This window comes from Salmo salar, chromosome ssa23 (genome assembly GCF_905237065.1).
Source record: "Salmo salar chromosome ssa23, Ssal_v3.1, whole genome shotgun sequence".
Taxonomy (NCBI): domain Eukaryota; kingdom Metazoa; phylum Chordata; class Actinopteri; order Salmoniformes; family Salmonidae; genus Salmo; species Salmo salar.
Window position 1 is genome coordinate 40,893,481 of NC_059464.1, and position 13,796 is coordinate 40,907,276.

The following is a 13,796-nucleotide window of genomic DNA, read 5'->3' on the forward strand; positions in this document are numbered from 1 at the left end:
TCTCGGTCTAGTCTAGTCTAGGGTATCTCGGTCTAGTCTAGGGTATCTCGGTCTAGTCTAGGGTATCTCGGTCTGGTCTAGGGTATCTCGGTCTGGTCTAGTCTAGTCTAGGGTATCTCGGTCTGGTCTAGTCTAGTGTATCTCGGTCTAGTCTAGTCTAGGGTATCTCGGTCTAGTCTAGTCTAGGGTATCTCGGTCTAGTCTAGTCTAGGGTATCTCGGTCTAGTCTAGCTAGGGTATCTCGGTCTAGTCTAGTCTAGGGTATCTCGGTCTAGTCTAGCTAGGGTATCTCGGTCTAGTCTAGTCTAGGGTATCTCGGTCTAGTCTAGTCTAGGGTATCTCGGTCTAGTCTAGTCTAGGGTATCTCGGTCTAGTCTAGTCTAGGGTATCTCGGTCTAGTCTAGTCTAGGGTATCTCGGTCTAGTCTAGTCTAGGGTATCTCGGTCTAGTCTAGTCTAGGGTATCTCGGTCTAGTCTAGTCTAGGGTATCTCGGTCTAGTCTAGTCTAGGGTATCTCGGTCTAGTCTAGTCTAGGGTATCTCGGTCTAGTCTAGTCTAGGGTATCTCGGTCTAGTCTAGTCTAGGGTATCTCGGTCTAGTCTAGTCTAGGGTATCTCGGTCTAGTCTAGTCTAGGGTATCTCGGTCTAGTCTAGTCTAGGGTATCTCGGTCTAGTCTAGTCTAGGGTATCTCGGTCTAGTCTAGTCTAGGCTAGGGTATCTCGGTCTAGTCTAGGGTATCATGTTAACTGGATGTGGGCTCACACAGAATTAATGCAAATACATTATATTACATTTTGCAGTACTGTACATACTGATGGTATGTTTGTAAGCGTGTGAAGTAGATATATACTATAGTATTTGTAATGAACATTGTGTATATTGTTAACATCAGGCTGTCGTTGTATTTTATTATATTTTGTATTTAACCTGATTTATAGTGGTGAAACGGTCCAGTGAAACGGTCCAGTGTCCACACAAATATTTTTGATGAGCCATCCCGGAGCGCTGTATTTGATGAGCCATCCCGGAGCGCTGTATTTGATGAGCCATCCCGGAGCGCTGTATTTGATGAGCCATCCCGGAGCGGTGTATTTGATGAGCCATCCCGGAGCGCTGTATTTGATGAGCCATCCCGGAGCGCTGTATTTGATGAGCCATCCCGGAGCGCTGTATTTGATGAGCCATCCCGGAGCGCTGTATTTGATTCATGAGAAGCTCATATCTATTATTCATGTGTCAGTGGAGGGAAATGATTGTGTCTATCAGCGCAAATATGACTGCTCATTCCCCGCCAGTCCTTTAGCCACGCTGAGCTGTTTGCTTTAACACAAGTGGCTGTCAGTTTAACTAGCGTGAGAGACCCAGGCTAGGCCACACTAATATGCTAATGCTAAGTAGCCCAGTTTTTTTCCCGCTCTAGATGGGGGGGATTTGCCTGGTTTTCCCTGTAGCTGGGAGGCTAGGGCCCAAATCCTACTTTGATGGGCCCTTCATTCATGTCAATCAGGGCTAAATGCTATGCTAATGTTAACACTGCACTTGGTTGTCATTGGAGATATGAAGTAATCAAATAATGATTCTCTAGTAAACTACTGAATTAGTTTTTTGGGGGACAAAACGTACCAATATCGATATATCTGCCGATATACTGTTTTACGGCGGGGAAATGAAAAAGTGTAATCATGATTTGCAATCCAAAAGAGCAATTGTCCAATAACTATGCTTCAGTTGTTGATTTCATACATTGTGACTATAATGACACATCATGAGAATGGCAGCAAGTGTTCAGATCAGCATGAGATTGCCTTTTTTCATCTTATTTATTGAATATCGGTTATTGGTGGAATTATCGTCTGCAGTAAAAGGTAGAGGTCGACGGATTATGATTTTTCAACGCTGATACCGATTATTGGAGGACCCAAAAAAAAAGCCGATACCGATTAATCGGCCGGGTTTTTTTTACACTTTTTTATTTGTAATAATGACAATTACAACAATACTGAATTAACACTTATTTTAACTTAATGTAATACATCAATAAAATCAATTTAGCCTCAAATAAATAATGAAACATGTTCAATTTGGTTTAAATAATGCAAAACAAAGTGTTGGAGAAGAAAGTAAAAGTGCAATATGTGCCATGTAAGAAAGCTAACGTTTAAGTTCCTTGCACAGAACATGAGAACATATGAAAGCTGGTGGTTCCTTTTAACATGAGTCTTCAATATTCCCAGGTAAGACGTTTTGGGTTGTAGTTATTATAGGAATTATAGGACTATTTCTCTCTATACGATTTGTATTTCATATACTTTTGACTATTGGATGTTCTTATAGGCACTTTAGTATTGCCAGTGTAACAGTATAGCTTCCGTCCCTCTCCTCGCATCTACCTGGGCTCGAACCAGGAACACATCGACAACAGCCACCCTCGAAGCAGCGTTACCATGTAGAGAAAGGGGAACAACTACACTAAGTCTCAGAGCGAGTGACGTTTGAAACACTATTAGCGCGCACCCGCTAACTAGCTAGCCATTTCACATCAGTTACACCAGCCTAATCTCTCACATCAACTCCCAGCCTAATCTTGGGAGTTGATAGGATTGAAGTCATAAACAGCGCAATGCTTGAAGCATTGCGAAGAGCTGCTGGCAAAACGCACGAAAGTGCGGTTTGAATGAATGCTTACGAGCCTGCTGCTGCCTACCACCGCTCAGACTGCTCTATCAAGTATCAAATCATAGACTTAATTATAATTTAATAAACACACAGAAATACGAGCCTTAGGTCATTAATATGGTCAAATCCAGAAACTATCATCTCGAAAACAAAACGTTTATTCTTTCAGTGAAATACGGAACCGTTCCGTATTTTATCTAACGGGTGGCAACCCTAAGTCTAAATATTCCTGTTACATTGCACAACCTTCAATGTTATGTCATAATTACGTAATTCTGGCAAATTAGTTCGCAACGAGCCAGGCGGCCCAAACTGTTGCATATACCCTGACTCTGCGTGCAATGAACGCAAGAGAAGTGACACAATTTCACCTGGTTAATATTGCCTGCTAACCTGGATTTCTTTTAGCTAAATATGCAGGTTTAAAAATATATACTTCTGTGTGTTGATTTTAAGAAAGGCATTGATGTTTATGGTTAGGTACAGTTGTGCAACGATTGTGCTTTTTTCGCAAATGCGCTTTTGTTAAATCATCCCCCGTTTGGCGAAGTTGGCCGTCTTTGTTAGGAAGAAATAGTCTTCACAGTTCACAACGAGCCAGGCGGCCCAAACTGCTGCATATACCCTGACTCTGTTGCAAGAGAAGTGACACATTTTCCCTAGTTAAAAGAAATTCATGTTAGCATGCAATATTAACTAAATATGCAGGTTTAAAAATATATACTTGTGTATTGATTTTAAGAAAGACATTGATGTTTATGGTTAGGTACACATTGGAGCAATGACAGTCCTTTTTCGCAAATGCACACCGCATCGATTATATGCAACGCAGGACAGGCTAGATAACTACACATGGTTGATGATATTACTAGTTTAACTAGTGATTATGATTGATTGATTGTTTTTTTATAAGATAAGTTTAATGCTAGCTAGCAACTTACCTTGACTTCTTACTGCATTCGTGTAACAGGCAGGCTCCTCGTGGAGTGCAATGTAAAGCAGGTGGTTAGAGCGTTGGACTAGTTAACTGTAAGGTTGTAAGATTTAATCCCTGAGCTTACATGGTAAAAATCTCTCGTTTTGCCCCAGCACATGGCAGTTAACCCACCTTACCTAGGCCGTCATTGAAAATAAGATTGTGTTCTTAACTGACTTGCCTAGTTAAGTAAAGGTGTAAAAAAAAAATGGCAAATCGGTGTCCAAAAATACCGATTACCGATTGTTATGAAAACTTGAAATCGGCCCTAATTAATCGGCCATTCCGATTAATCGGTCGACCTCTAGTGAAAGGCCAATATTGGTGAACCGATATATCAGTCTGGTTCTAAACAGAACTCCTGTGAGAGGTTAGAGGTATGAAACATGTGGAGATAGAATCATTGTTCTTACTAGGGTTGCACAATTCTCCTCCAAACAAGAGTTTTGGGAAAGTTACTGGAATTGTGCAACCCTAGTTACACTGTCCTGATACAATGGCAATGTCTAATAATTGTGTTGTTGCTATGAGTCGAGAGCCAAACCAAAACTTTGTTCTCTTGTTCTCTTCCTAGACCTTCGGAAACATCGGAGATATCGGAAATGCCCAGCGTGTCGGAGCGCCAGGCAGTACCCCAAACCAACCACGTCAACAACTACACCGAGACCGTCCCCCTTCCCCCAGTTGATCTCCATAACGATGGGGTGGTCCTCCAACCGGCTGACATCCACCGAGAAACCGAGCAGCACTGTAACTTCTGGAACGACACCCCCAATCCCATTGCTTCAGAAATTGTCCTTGGTGGTGGGAACGTGGAAATTGAAATGGATGCCGTCCCTCCTAGCAGTCTCTCTCCCGTTCCGCCGTACTCAGCCTCCTCAACTACATCTGCGCCCCCCTCCAGGGCGCCAATGTGCGCCCCGTCGTGCACTGCCTCAACCCTACCCCCCGGGGCCTGTTTGAGGAACGGGACACCCACCCTGGAGCCCAATGGGATGGGGACGGGGACGTACCAGAGGGCCACCCTGCCCCCCCAGGTGATGGATACTCACAGGCAGGTGCAGAGGAGGAGTGCCCTGGAGCAGGTGGAACACTGGGTCAAGGTGCAGAGGGTCGAGCACAAAGGGTAAAGGTCACGTCACACCACCACTCGTATGAGTGTTTATCACTGGCCTACCCTACACAGCACACTCACAAATGTTGTGGTGCATTCAAGCAAATACTTTCATACATACACGCACGCACACACACACACACACACACACCACGAGCATGCACGCAAAATCATACTACTAGATAAGTGTTCAGTGTTTAGGTTTGGTTGATTTATGTACGTCATGGACATAAAGGTTATGGGGTTTATACTGCCAGAACCAACATCTCCCTCTAGTGGGGCTCTGGGAGTAATGCAAGCATGTGTCAGTCAAAGCTTCATAACACTTATTTTCACTACAGTACTAAAATGTAGATCAGCAACATGATGACACAAAGTTCACCATCTTGCCTTTGTCTGACCTCTGACCTGTTCTCCCTCCTATAGTCCACCCTCTAGAGGGAGCACCCTGCCCCGCCACACCCCTCCGACTCAGCCCACGTTCATCGGCCTGGAGGCCTACCAGACACTACCAAAGACCCCACGCCACAGCCCCCCCACGGCTGCACGCCACGGGGAGTACAAATACGCCCAGGACCGCCTTAGCCACTTCCGCCTCGGACCCCTGAACTCCCAGGGTACCGGTGCCAGGGACGGGGGTGGCATCGGTGGGCCTGGCACCGTGTGGCAGCTGTATGAGTGGCAGCAGCGCCACCAGTTCCGCCACGGCAGCCCCACCGCCCCCCTTTACACACCTGCCCCGGACTACCCCATCGGGCACCGGCCGCCCTACACGGTCCCCCCCTCAGCCCCACGGCCCTGCTCTGAGGTGCCCCGCTGTGTGTCAGTGCCCCCTGATCCCTCTGACATCCCTCCACTGGGACCCCCACGGGGCTCCAGGGCCCTGTCCCCCCCGCGGAGGCCGCATACGCCTGCTGACCGGGTGGTGGTAATGCCCCTGGGAGAGAGGCCCGCGCTGGATGTGCCTGTGGCTGGGTCCCCCCGGAGAGCCAAGTCTCAGCTGCTCAACGTAAGAGTTTGTGTAATGACAGTTTTGTCATTTTTCTGACAGTATTATGCAGGTGTAATAGACTGTTTAACTGGTGTGTGTGTGTGTGTGTGTGTGTGTGTGTGTGTGTGTTCACCAGGCTGCCACCATCGACAGACGGTCCATCCCTCCTTCCGGTTACATCACACACACGGTCAGCGCGCCCAGCCTTCACGGGAAGACGGTACGGCCTCACACACCCAGTCACAACCCAAACATGTTGTTAGATAATAACATGAAGTCAGGGATCGAGTGTTTCTTGAATAACGTGGACACCTTGCCATCGGGTTAACTTACTTACAGTACTTCTTTACTAGGACAGCTATGGGACGTGAACCAGCAACATTCTACTTCATACAGATTTCAGATGTAGATACAGATATTTCAATGGCTGCTGTGTCGGTATCAATAGTTCCAAGGCAATACACTTGGAAAGTGGACTGCGTCCTTATCGGAAAAATTTAAACACAGCCGGAGACACTTTGTTATTTTTTAAGACGTGTTATTGACACAAAATTGTTACTGTAGCTAGCAAAAGAGTGTAGGAGCGGTGGCTAACTTACTGTTAATAACTTTAGCTAGCTAACTTGGCTAACTGTGGGGTGAAACAACTTAGCTAGTTAGTTAGCTATATCTCTTTGCTAGCAAACATAACACTGCCTGCAAAACTGGTAAGGTGTCTCCACTACAATTTTCTTTACTTTTGTGAGGTCTCCAGTAAGATTGCAAAGTTGGAATGTAATTAGGGTTGTGGCGATTATGGAATTTGGGGTAGTAATTAATTGCCATGCAAGTGACCACAGTTATTGTCATTTTTGCCAACAATTATTTGAGCTTATAATTTATTATAATGCATACAAAATACCTAATGAATGCAACACAGCGTTACCCTCTTCATGTAAAAATGTGAAACTGCTATTGGGTAAACTAGATCTACTTGAAAGGGAAGTTGAATTCCCACCCCTCCTACACTGAATGTATGAAAGCTATTCTTTTTTGGGGGGGTTCACGGTTACTGTCGATAATTGTCGATTACACTATTATTCGGAGATTGTGCCAACCCTAAATGTAATTATCATAGAACGTTTGGTGCTAACAGGACCGAGCAGCTGAACCTACCTGTATTCTATACAGCTCTGAGTATCTTGGCTAACTGTTGGGCAGTCTATCTGCGTTGGGATATTAACTCCCCCATTCCCTCCCTCTGACCCCCGTGGAACACACTACTATTACACACGCAGCCGGAGGAACTCACCCTCCTGCTCATTCAGCTCCGGAGGCATCAGGCAAAGATGGCCTCCGCGCGCCACCACACAGTAACCCAGATGCAGCACTTCAACTACAGCCCCTCTGGCCCTCACCTCCGCACCACCAACAACAACCCCCTCTTCTCCTCCGGCCCTTCTTCTCTGGGGTCGTTACTAGGCCCCATGGGCTGCGGCAGCAGCAGCCAGGTGGGGGCCCCCAGTACACCTGGCCTTCTTTACCCCACTGATGTGAGCTCAACCTGGGCGCATGGCTGTTTGTGTGGCCTGGCTGGCTGCCACCCCCTAGCCACCCATAGTGTCTTTCTATAAGGCAATGGCAACATGTTGTGGTTTTTGTACTCCCAGCTAGGCTGTCATGTAGCTGTGTACTGTGTGTTAGCATGTTGTGCTAGTTAGCTTTCATACTGTCATCCCGGTCTGGTTGGCTTTAGGTGCAGTTAAAACATTTTTATCTGCCTGGGCTTTGATGTCTTTCGCAATTTCTGTTGTGTTTTTGAAGTGTGTGGCTGAGATGTTGCTAGGAGCCGCATTTGGGCTTGTGATGTTGGAGCTGCTGCTTGTAGCGTACTTCCATTTCTTATTTGCACGTCTTAGTCTCAGGTGGCATAACATAGAGGAGCTCATGGATGAATTGTGTGCGTGCGTGCGCGCGTGCGTGCTTTGGATGACATAAGGGTTTTGTTTGACTTTTTCGCAATTGAATGTTTTACTCATCTTATAACAAGCCTCACAGTTGACGATTATCCAATAGCCTATTCTTGAAAATAAGCTTACAATCATCTCACCCTTAATTCATAATCCATTATGAATGATTATAGAAGAACGTACAAATCATTATTATGCATTCTATAACCCATTATGGTAGATTTGATGTTAATGAGTAGCGCTATATACACTGAGTGTACAAAACATTAGGAACATCTTCCCGTTTTGTCCTCAGAACAGACTCAGTTCGATGGGGCATGGGCTCTACAAGGTGTCTCAAGCATTTCACAGGGATGCTGCCCCTGTTGACTCCAATGCTTCCTACAGTTGTGTCACGTTGGCTGGATGTCCTTTTGGTGGTGGACCATTCTTGATACACACGGGAAACTGTTGAGCGTGAAAAACCCAGCAGTGTTGCGGTTCTTTAGACACCTACTACCGTACCATGTTCAAATGCGCTTAAATCTTTTGTCTTGCCAACTCACCCACTGAATGGCACACACACATTATTTACATTTACATTTTAGTCATTTGGCAGACGCTCTTATCCAGAGCGACTTACAGTAGTGAATGCATACATTTCATGCATTTTTTTAAATTATTTTTAATTATATATATATATTTTTTGTACTGGCCCCCCGTGGGAATCGAACCCACAACCCTGGCGTTGCACACACCATGCTCTACCAACTGAGCCACAGGAAAGACATTATCCATGTCTTCATCTACACTGATTGAAGTGGATTTAACAAGTGACATCAATAAGGGATCATATCGTTCACCTCGATTCACCTGGTCAGTCTGTCAAGGAAAGAGCAAGTGTTCCTAATGTTTTGTACACTCAGTGTAAATCCAATGTATTATTATCAATGATTCATTAGAGCAACTATTATGGACTATACAGTTAGATCTCTAATATGGAAGTGTATAGCTGTCATCATTCTGTACACTTCTATACTGGAATGCCATAAAGCTTTGCTTGACACTTCTTTCTCTCCACTCCACCCTGAAGGTTGACGATACTTACATGCAACTGAAGAAGGACCTGGAGTATCTAGACTTGAAGGTGGGAACTGGCGATGGAGAGTCGCTCTCCTCCTGTTGTTCCCTTTTTTCTCCTCCTCTTCCCTCTCTCCTCCTCTTCCCTCTTTCTCAACCTTTTCCCTCTCTTTCTCCTCTTCTTCCCTCTCTTTCTCCTCTTCTTCCCTCTCTTTCTCCTCTTCTTCCCTCTCTTTCTCCTCTTCTTCCCTCTCTTTCTCCTCTTCTTCCCTCTCTTTCTCCTCTTCTTCCCTCTCTTTCTCCTCTTCTTCCCTCTCTTTCTCCTCTTCTTCCCTCTCTTTCTCCTCTTCTTCCCTCTCTTTCTCCTCTTCTTCCCTCTCTTTCTCCTCTTCTTCCCTCTCTTTCTCCTCTTCTTCCCTCTCTTTCTCCTCTTCTTCCCCTCTTTCTCCTCTTCTTCCCTCTCTTTCTCCTCTTCTTCCCTCTCTTTCTCCTCTTCTTCCCTCTCTTTCTCCTCTTCTTCCCTCTCTTTCTCCTCTTCTTCCCTCTCTTTCTCCTCTTCTTCCCTCTCTTTCTCCTCTTCTTCCCTCTCTTTCTCCTCTTCTTCCCTCTCTTTCTCCTCTTCTTCCCTCTCTTTCTCCTCTTCTTCCCTCTTTCTCCTCTTCTTCCCTCTCTTTCTCCTCTTCTGTGTGTTCCCCCTTACCTGTAGGCCTAACACCTGGCCAAAGTTCTCTAACACACTCACCTTGCTTTCTCACGGTGTAGGATGAAGTTGCCCCGAGACCCTAATCTTGGGTCAGTTTAGCATTTTCTCCATTAAATGGCAAATTTTAGGATTGGGGTAGGGGATGCTGATCCTAGATCTTTACCTAGGGGAAACGTCATCCCGGAGTGGATGACGAACACCCTGAAGCTGGGAATGACACGGCATAAATGTGGATGAACCGGGTCGTGTTCATTAGGGAACACTACAGAAAGAAAAAAAATATATGAAAAAGAAGTCCCATCTTAAATATTGTATCAATTATTTCAGACTTTTTCTTGTTCTTTGCAATGCTATTTTTCATACACCGATTAAGCTAGAAACGCCATTCAAACTTTAAAACGTGTAGTGTGCTTATTTACAACATTTTGATAACTATTTTAAGCTTTTTGTCCTCTTGAAAAACCTTGTCCACTTTAATGGGATATCTTCAACAAATGTGCCATTTATTAAAACTCTCAGACTTCCAACATTTTCTCTCAACTCTGAAAGGTTGACCACTTAAATTAGACAATCTTAGAGCGTATGAAGTCGTAGTCTACTTCTCTGTTTTACAAATCAGCAATCAGAAGATACAGCTGCTTTATATTTTAGTAATCTAGCTCTGTCTTTTTATTAAACCTTTGTTTCCTCATCTCTCAGAATATAAACATTTTTAACCCTTTCCATTTTTTTGTGTTTCATTTCTCTGCGCACATGCCTCTGATGGGAAGAAGCATCTTGTATGGGTGTGGGCACACACCAATCAGAGTGCTGAATTTGCCATCATGTTGAAAGAGCCTGCATGCTGGCCGCCACTAAGTCATTACCTAAGAACTATAGATGTATTATGTAAATCAAGTTTTAACTGCATAGGAACATGTCATGGGATGCATTGTTAACATTGTTGTCGGTGGCCGAGTCTTCACAAATTAAGGAGTGTGACTTCGTCACAAGCTCGACAAACTGCTCTGGCTTGCCAGTTCCTACTCCGGTTTCAACCACATGGAATGCAGCCTAGCAGATACTGTTGTGGGAATCTACATCTCCGTTATAAAACCTTTGTTTCCTCATATCTCTCAGAACATTCAAGTATTTGATGACTAAACAGAACATTGTGGGCTCTGGTCTTGTGCTAGGACCTCAGATCCGATGCAGCTTCAATTATGGGTCCTAGCACCGAACCTAGCACATCTATACTAAATAGTATGTTGAAAATCGTATGTAGTATGATTAGTACACAGTATGTTGTTTTAGTAATCAGTAGGTGAAGACAGATTTCAGAAAACAACCTCTGCATACAGTTTCTGAAGGAATAGTCATGGCGTTCCAAGATGACCGCTCCACCAAGGTCTATAATGTAATTTCCCATTTGTCAAATTTTATGAAGAACCCAACAATAACTGGCATTACTATTAGGCCTACTACTACTGTTAATACTACTACTGTTACTACTACTACTACTACTGTTAATACTACTACTGTTACTACTACTGTTAATACTACTACTGTTACTACTACTACTACTACTGTTACTACTACTACTACTACTACTGTTACTACTACTACTGTTACTACTACTACTGTTACTACTACTACTATTACTACTACTACTACTGTTACTACTACTGTTACTACTACTACTACTACTGTTACTGTTACTACTACTACTGTTACTACTACTACTGTTACTGTTGCTACTACTACTGTTACTTCTACTACTTTTACTACTGTTACTGTTGCTACTACTACTGTTACTACTACTGTTACTACTACTACTGTTACTACTACTACTGTTACTACTACTACTGTTAGTACTACTACTACTGTTACTGTTACTACTACTACTGTTACTACTACTACTGTTACTGTTACTACTACTACTGTTACTGTTGCTACTACTACTGTTACTTCTACTACTTTTACTACTGTTACTGTTACTACTACTACTACTGTTACTACTACTGTTACTACTACTACTGTTACTACTACTACTGTTACTACTACTACTGTTACTACTACTGTTACTACTACTACTGTTACTACTGTTACTGTTGCTACTACTACTGTTACTTCTACTACTTTTACTACTGTTACTGTTGCTACTACTACTGTTACTACTACTACTGTTACTACTACTACTGTTACTACTACTACTGTTACTACTACTACTGTTACTGTTGCTACTACTACTGTTACTTCTACTACTTTTACTACTGTTACTGTTGCTACTACTACTGTTACTACTACTGTTACTACTACTACTGTTACTACTACTACTGTTACTACTGTTACTACTAATACTGTTACTAATGTTATTACTACTATAATAATAATACTGCTACTACTACTAGTACTGTTACTACTAGTACTACTAGTACTGTTACTACTACTACTAGTACTGTTACTAGTACTACTACTACTACTGTTACTAATGTTATTACTACTATAATAATAATACTGCTGCTAATATTAAGACTGTTACTGCTACTATGCTACTATCACTACAGTTACTACAACTAATAGTGCTACTGCTGCTGCTACTACTAATAATATTTTTACTACTACTACTAATACTGTTACTACTACTGTTACTGCTACTACTACTAATAGTACTACTACTAATAGTACTACTACTACTGCTGCTACTACTAATAATAGTTTTACTAGTACTACTAATACTTTTAGTACTAGTACTACTGTTACTACTACTGTTACTACTGTTACTACTTTTACTACTGTTACTACTAATACTTTTAGTACTACTACTACTGTTACTGTTACTACTACTACTGTTATTACTGTTACTACTGCTACTGTTGCTGTTACTACTAGTACTTTTGCTACTACTACTAGTACTTTTGCTACTACTACTAGTACTGTTAATACTAGTACTGTTAATACTACTGTTAATACTACTACTGTTACTACTACTACTACTACTACTACTGTTACTGTTACTACTACTACTGTTACTGTTGCTACTACTACTGTTACTTCTACTACTTTTACTACTGTTACTGTTGCTTCTACTACTTTTACTACTGTTACTGTTGCTACTACTACTGTTACTACTACTGTTACTACTACTACTACTGTTACTACTACTACTGTTACTACTACTACTGTTACTACTACTACTGTTACTACTGTTACTACTACTACTGTTACTGTTGCTACTACTACTGTTACTTCTACTACTTTTACTACTGTTACTGTTGCTACTACTACTGTTACTACTACTACTACTACTACTGTTACTACTACTACTGTTACTACTACTACTGTTACTACTACTACTGTTACTACTGTTACTTCTACTACTTTTACTACTGTTACTGTTGCTACTACTACTGTTACTACTACTACTACTACTGTTACTACTACTACTGTTACTACTGTTACTACTACTACTAATACTGTTACTAATGTTATTACTACTATAATAATAATACTGCTACTACTACTAGTACTGTTACTACTACTACTACTAGTACTGTTACTACTACTCCTACTACTACTAGTACTAGTACTGTTACTAATGTTATCACTACTATAATAATAATACTGCTGCTAATATTAAGACTGTTACTGCTACTTTGCTACTATCACTACAGTTACTACAACTAATAGTGCTACTGCTGCTGCTACTACTACTAATATTTTTACTACTAATACTGTTACTACTACTGTTACTACTGTTACTACTACTACTGTTACTACTGTTACTACTACTACTGTTACTGTTGCTACTACTACTGTTACTTCTACTACTTTTACTACTGTTACTGTTGCTACTACTACTGTTACTACTACTACTACTACTGTTACTACTACTACTGTTACTACTACTACTGTTACTACTGTTACTACTACTACTGTTACTTCTACTACTTTTACTACTGTTACTGTTGCTACTACTACTGTTACTACTACTACTACTACTGTTACTACTACTACTGTTACTACTGTTACTACTACTACTAATATTGTTACTAATGTTATTACTACTATAATAATAATACTGCTACTACTACTAGTACTGTTACTACTAGTACTACTAGTACTGTTACTACTAGTACTGTTACTACTACTACTGTTACTACTACTACTACTACTAGTACTGTTACTAGTACTACTACTACTACTGTTACTAATGTTATTACTACTATAATAATAATACTGCTGCTAATATTAAGACTGTTACTGCTACTATGCTACTATCACTACAGTTACTACAACTAATAGTGCTACTGCTGCTGCTACTACTAATAATATTTTTACTACTACT

At 42.0% G+C, this 13,796-nt stretch overlaps 1 protein-coding gene across 5 annotated transcripts in view; it reads left to right on the forward strand.

Moving 5' to 3' along the window:
* LOC106584624 (pleckstrin homology domain-containing family A member 7) overlaps positions 1 to 13,796 on the forward strand; it is a 188,514-nt gene that overhangs the window by 141,180 nt on the left and 33,538 nt on the right. For 4 of the 5 annotated variants that reach the window (XM_045706211.1, XM_045706212.1, XM_045706214.1 and 1 more), the window contains 5 exons: positions 4,228 to 4,779; positions 5,194 to 5,776; positions 5,895 to 5,978; positions 7,036 to 7,248; positions 8,780 to 8,833. In XM_045706211.1, coding sequence (XP_045562167.1) covers positions 4,228 to 4,779; positions 5,194 to 5,776; positions 5,895 to 5,978; positions 7,036 to 7,248; positions 8,780 to 8,833 — 1,486 coding nt within the window. The remainder of the gene's footprint in view (positions 1 to 4,227; positions 4,780 to 5,193; positions 5,777 to 5,894; positions 5,979 to 7,035; positions 7,249 to 8,779; positions 8,834 to 13,796) is intronic. The other variant, XM_045706215.1, reaches the window with a different exon arrangement.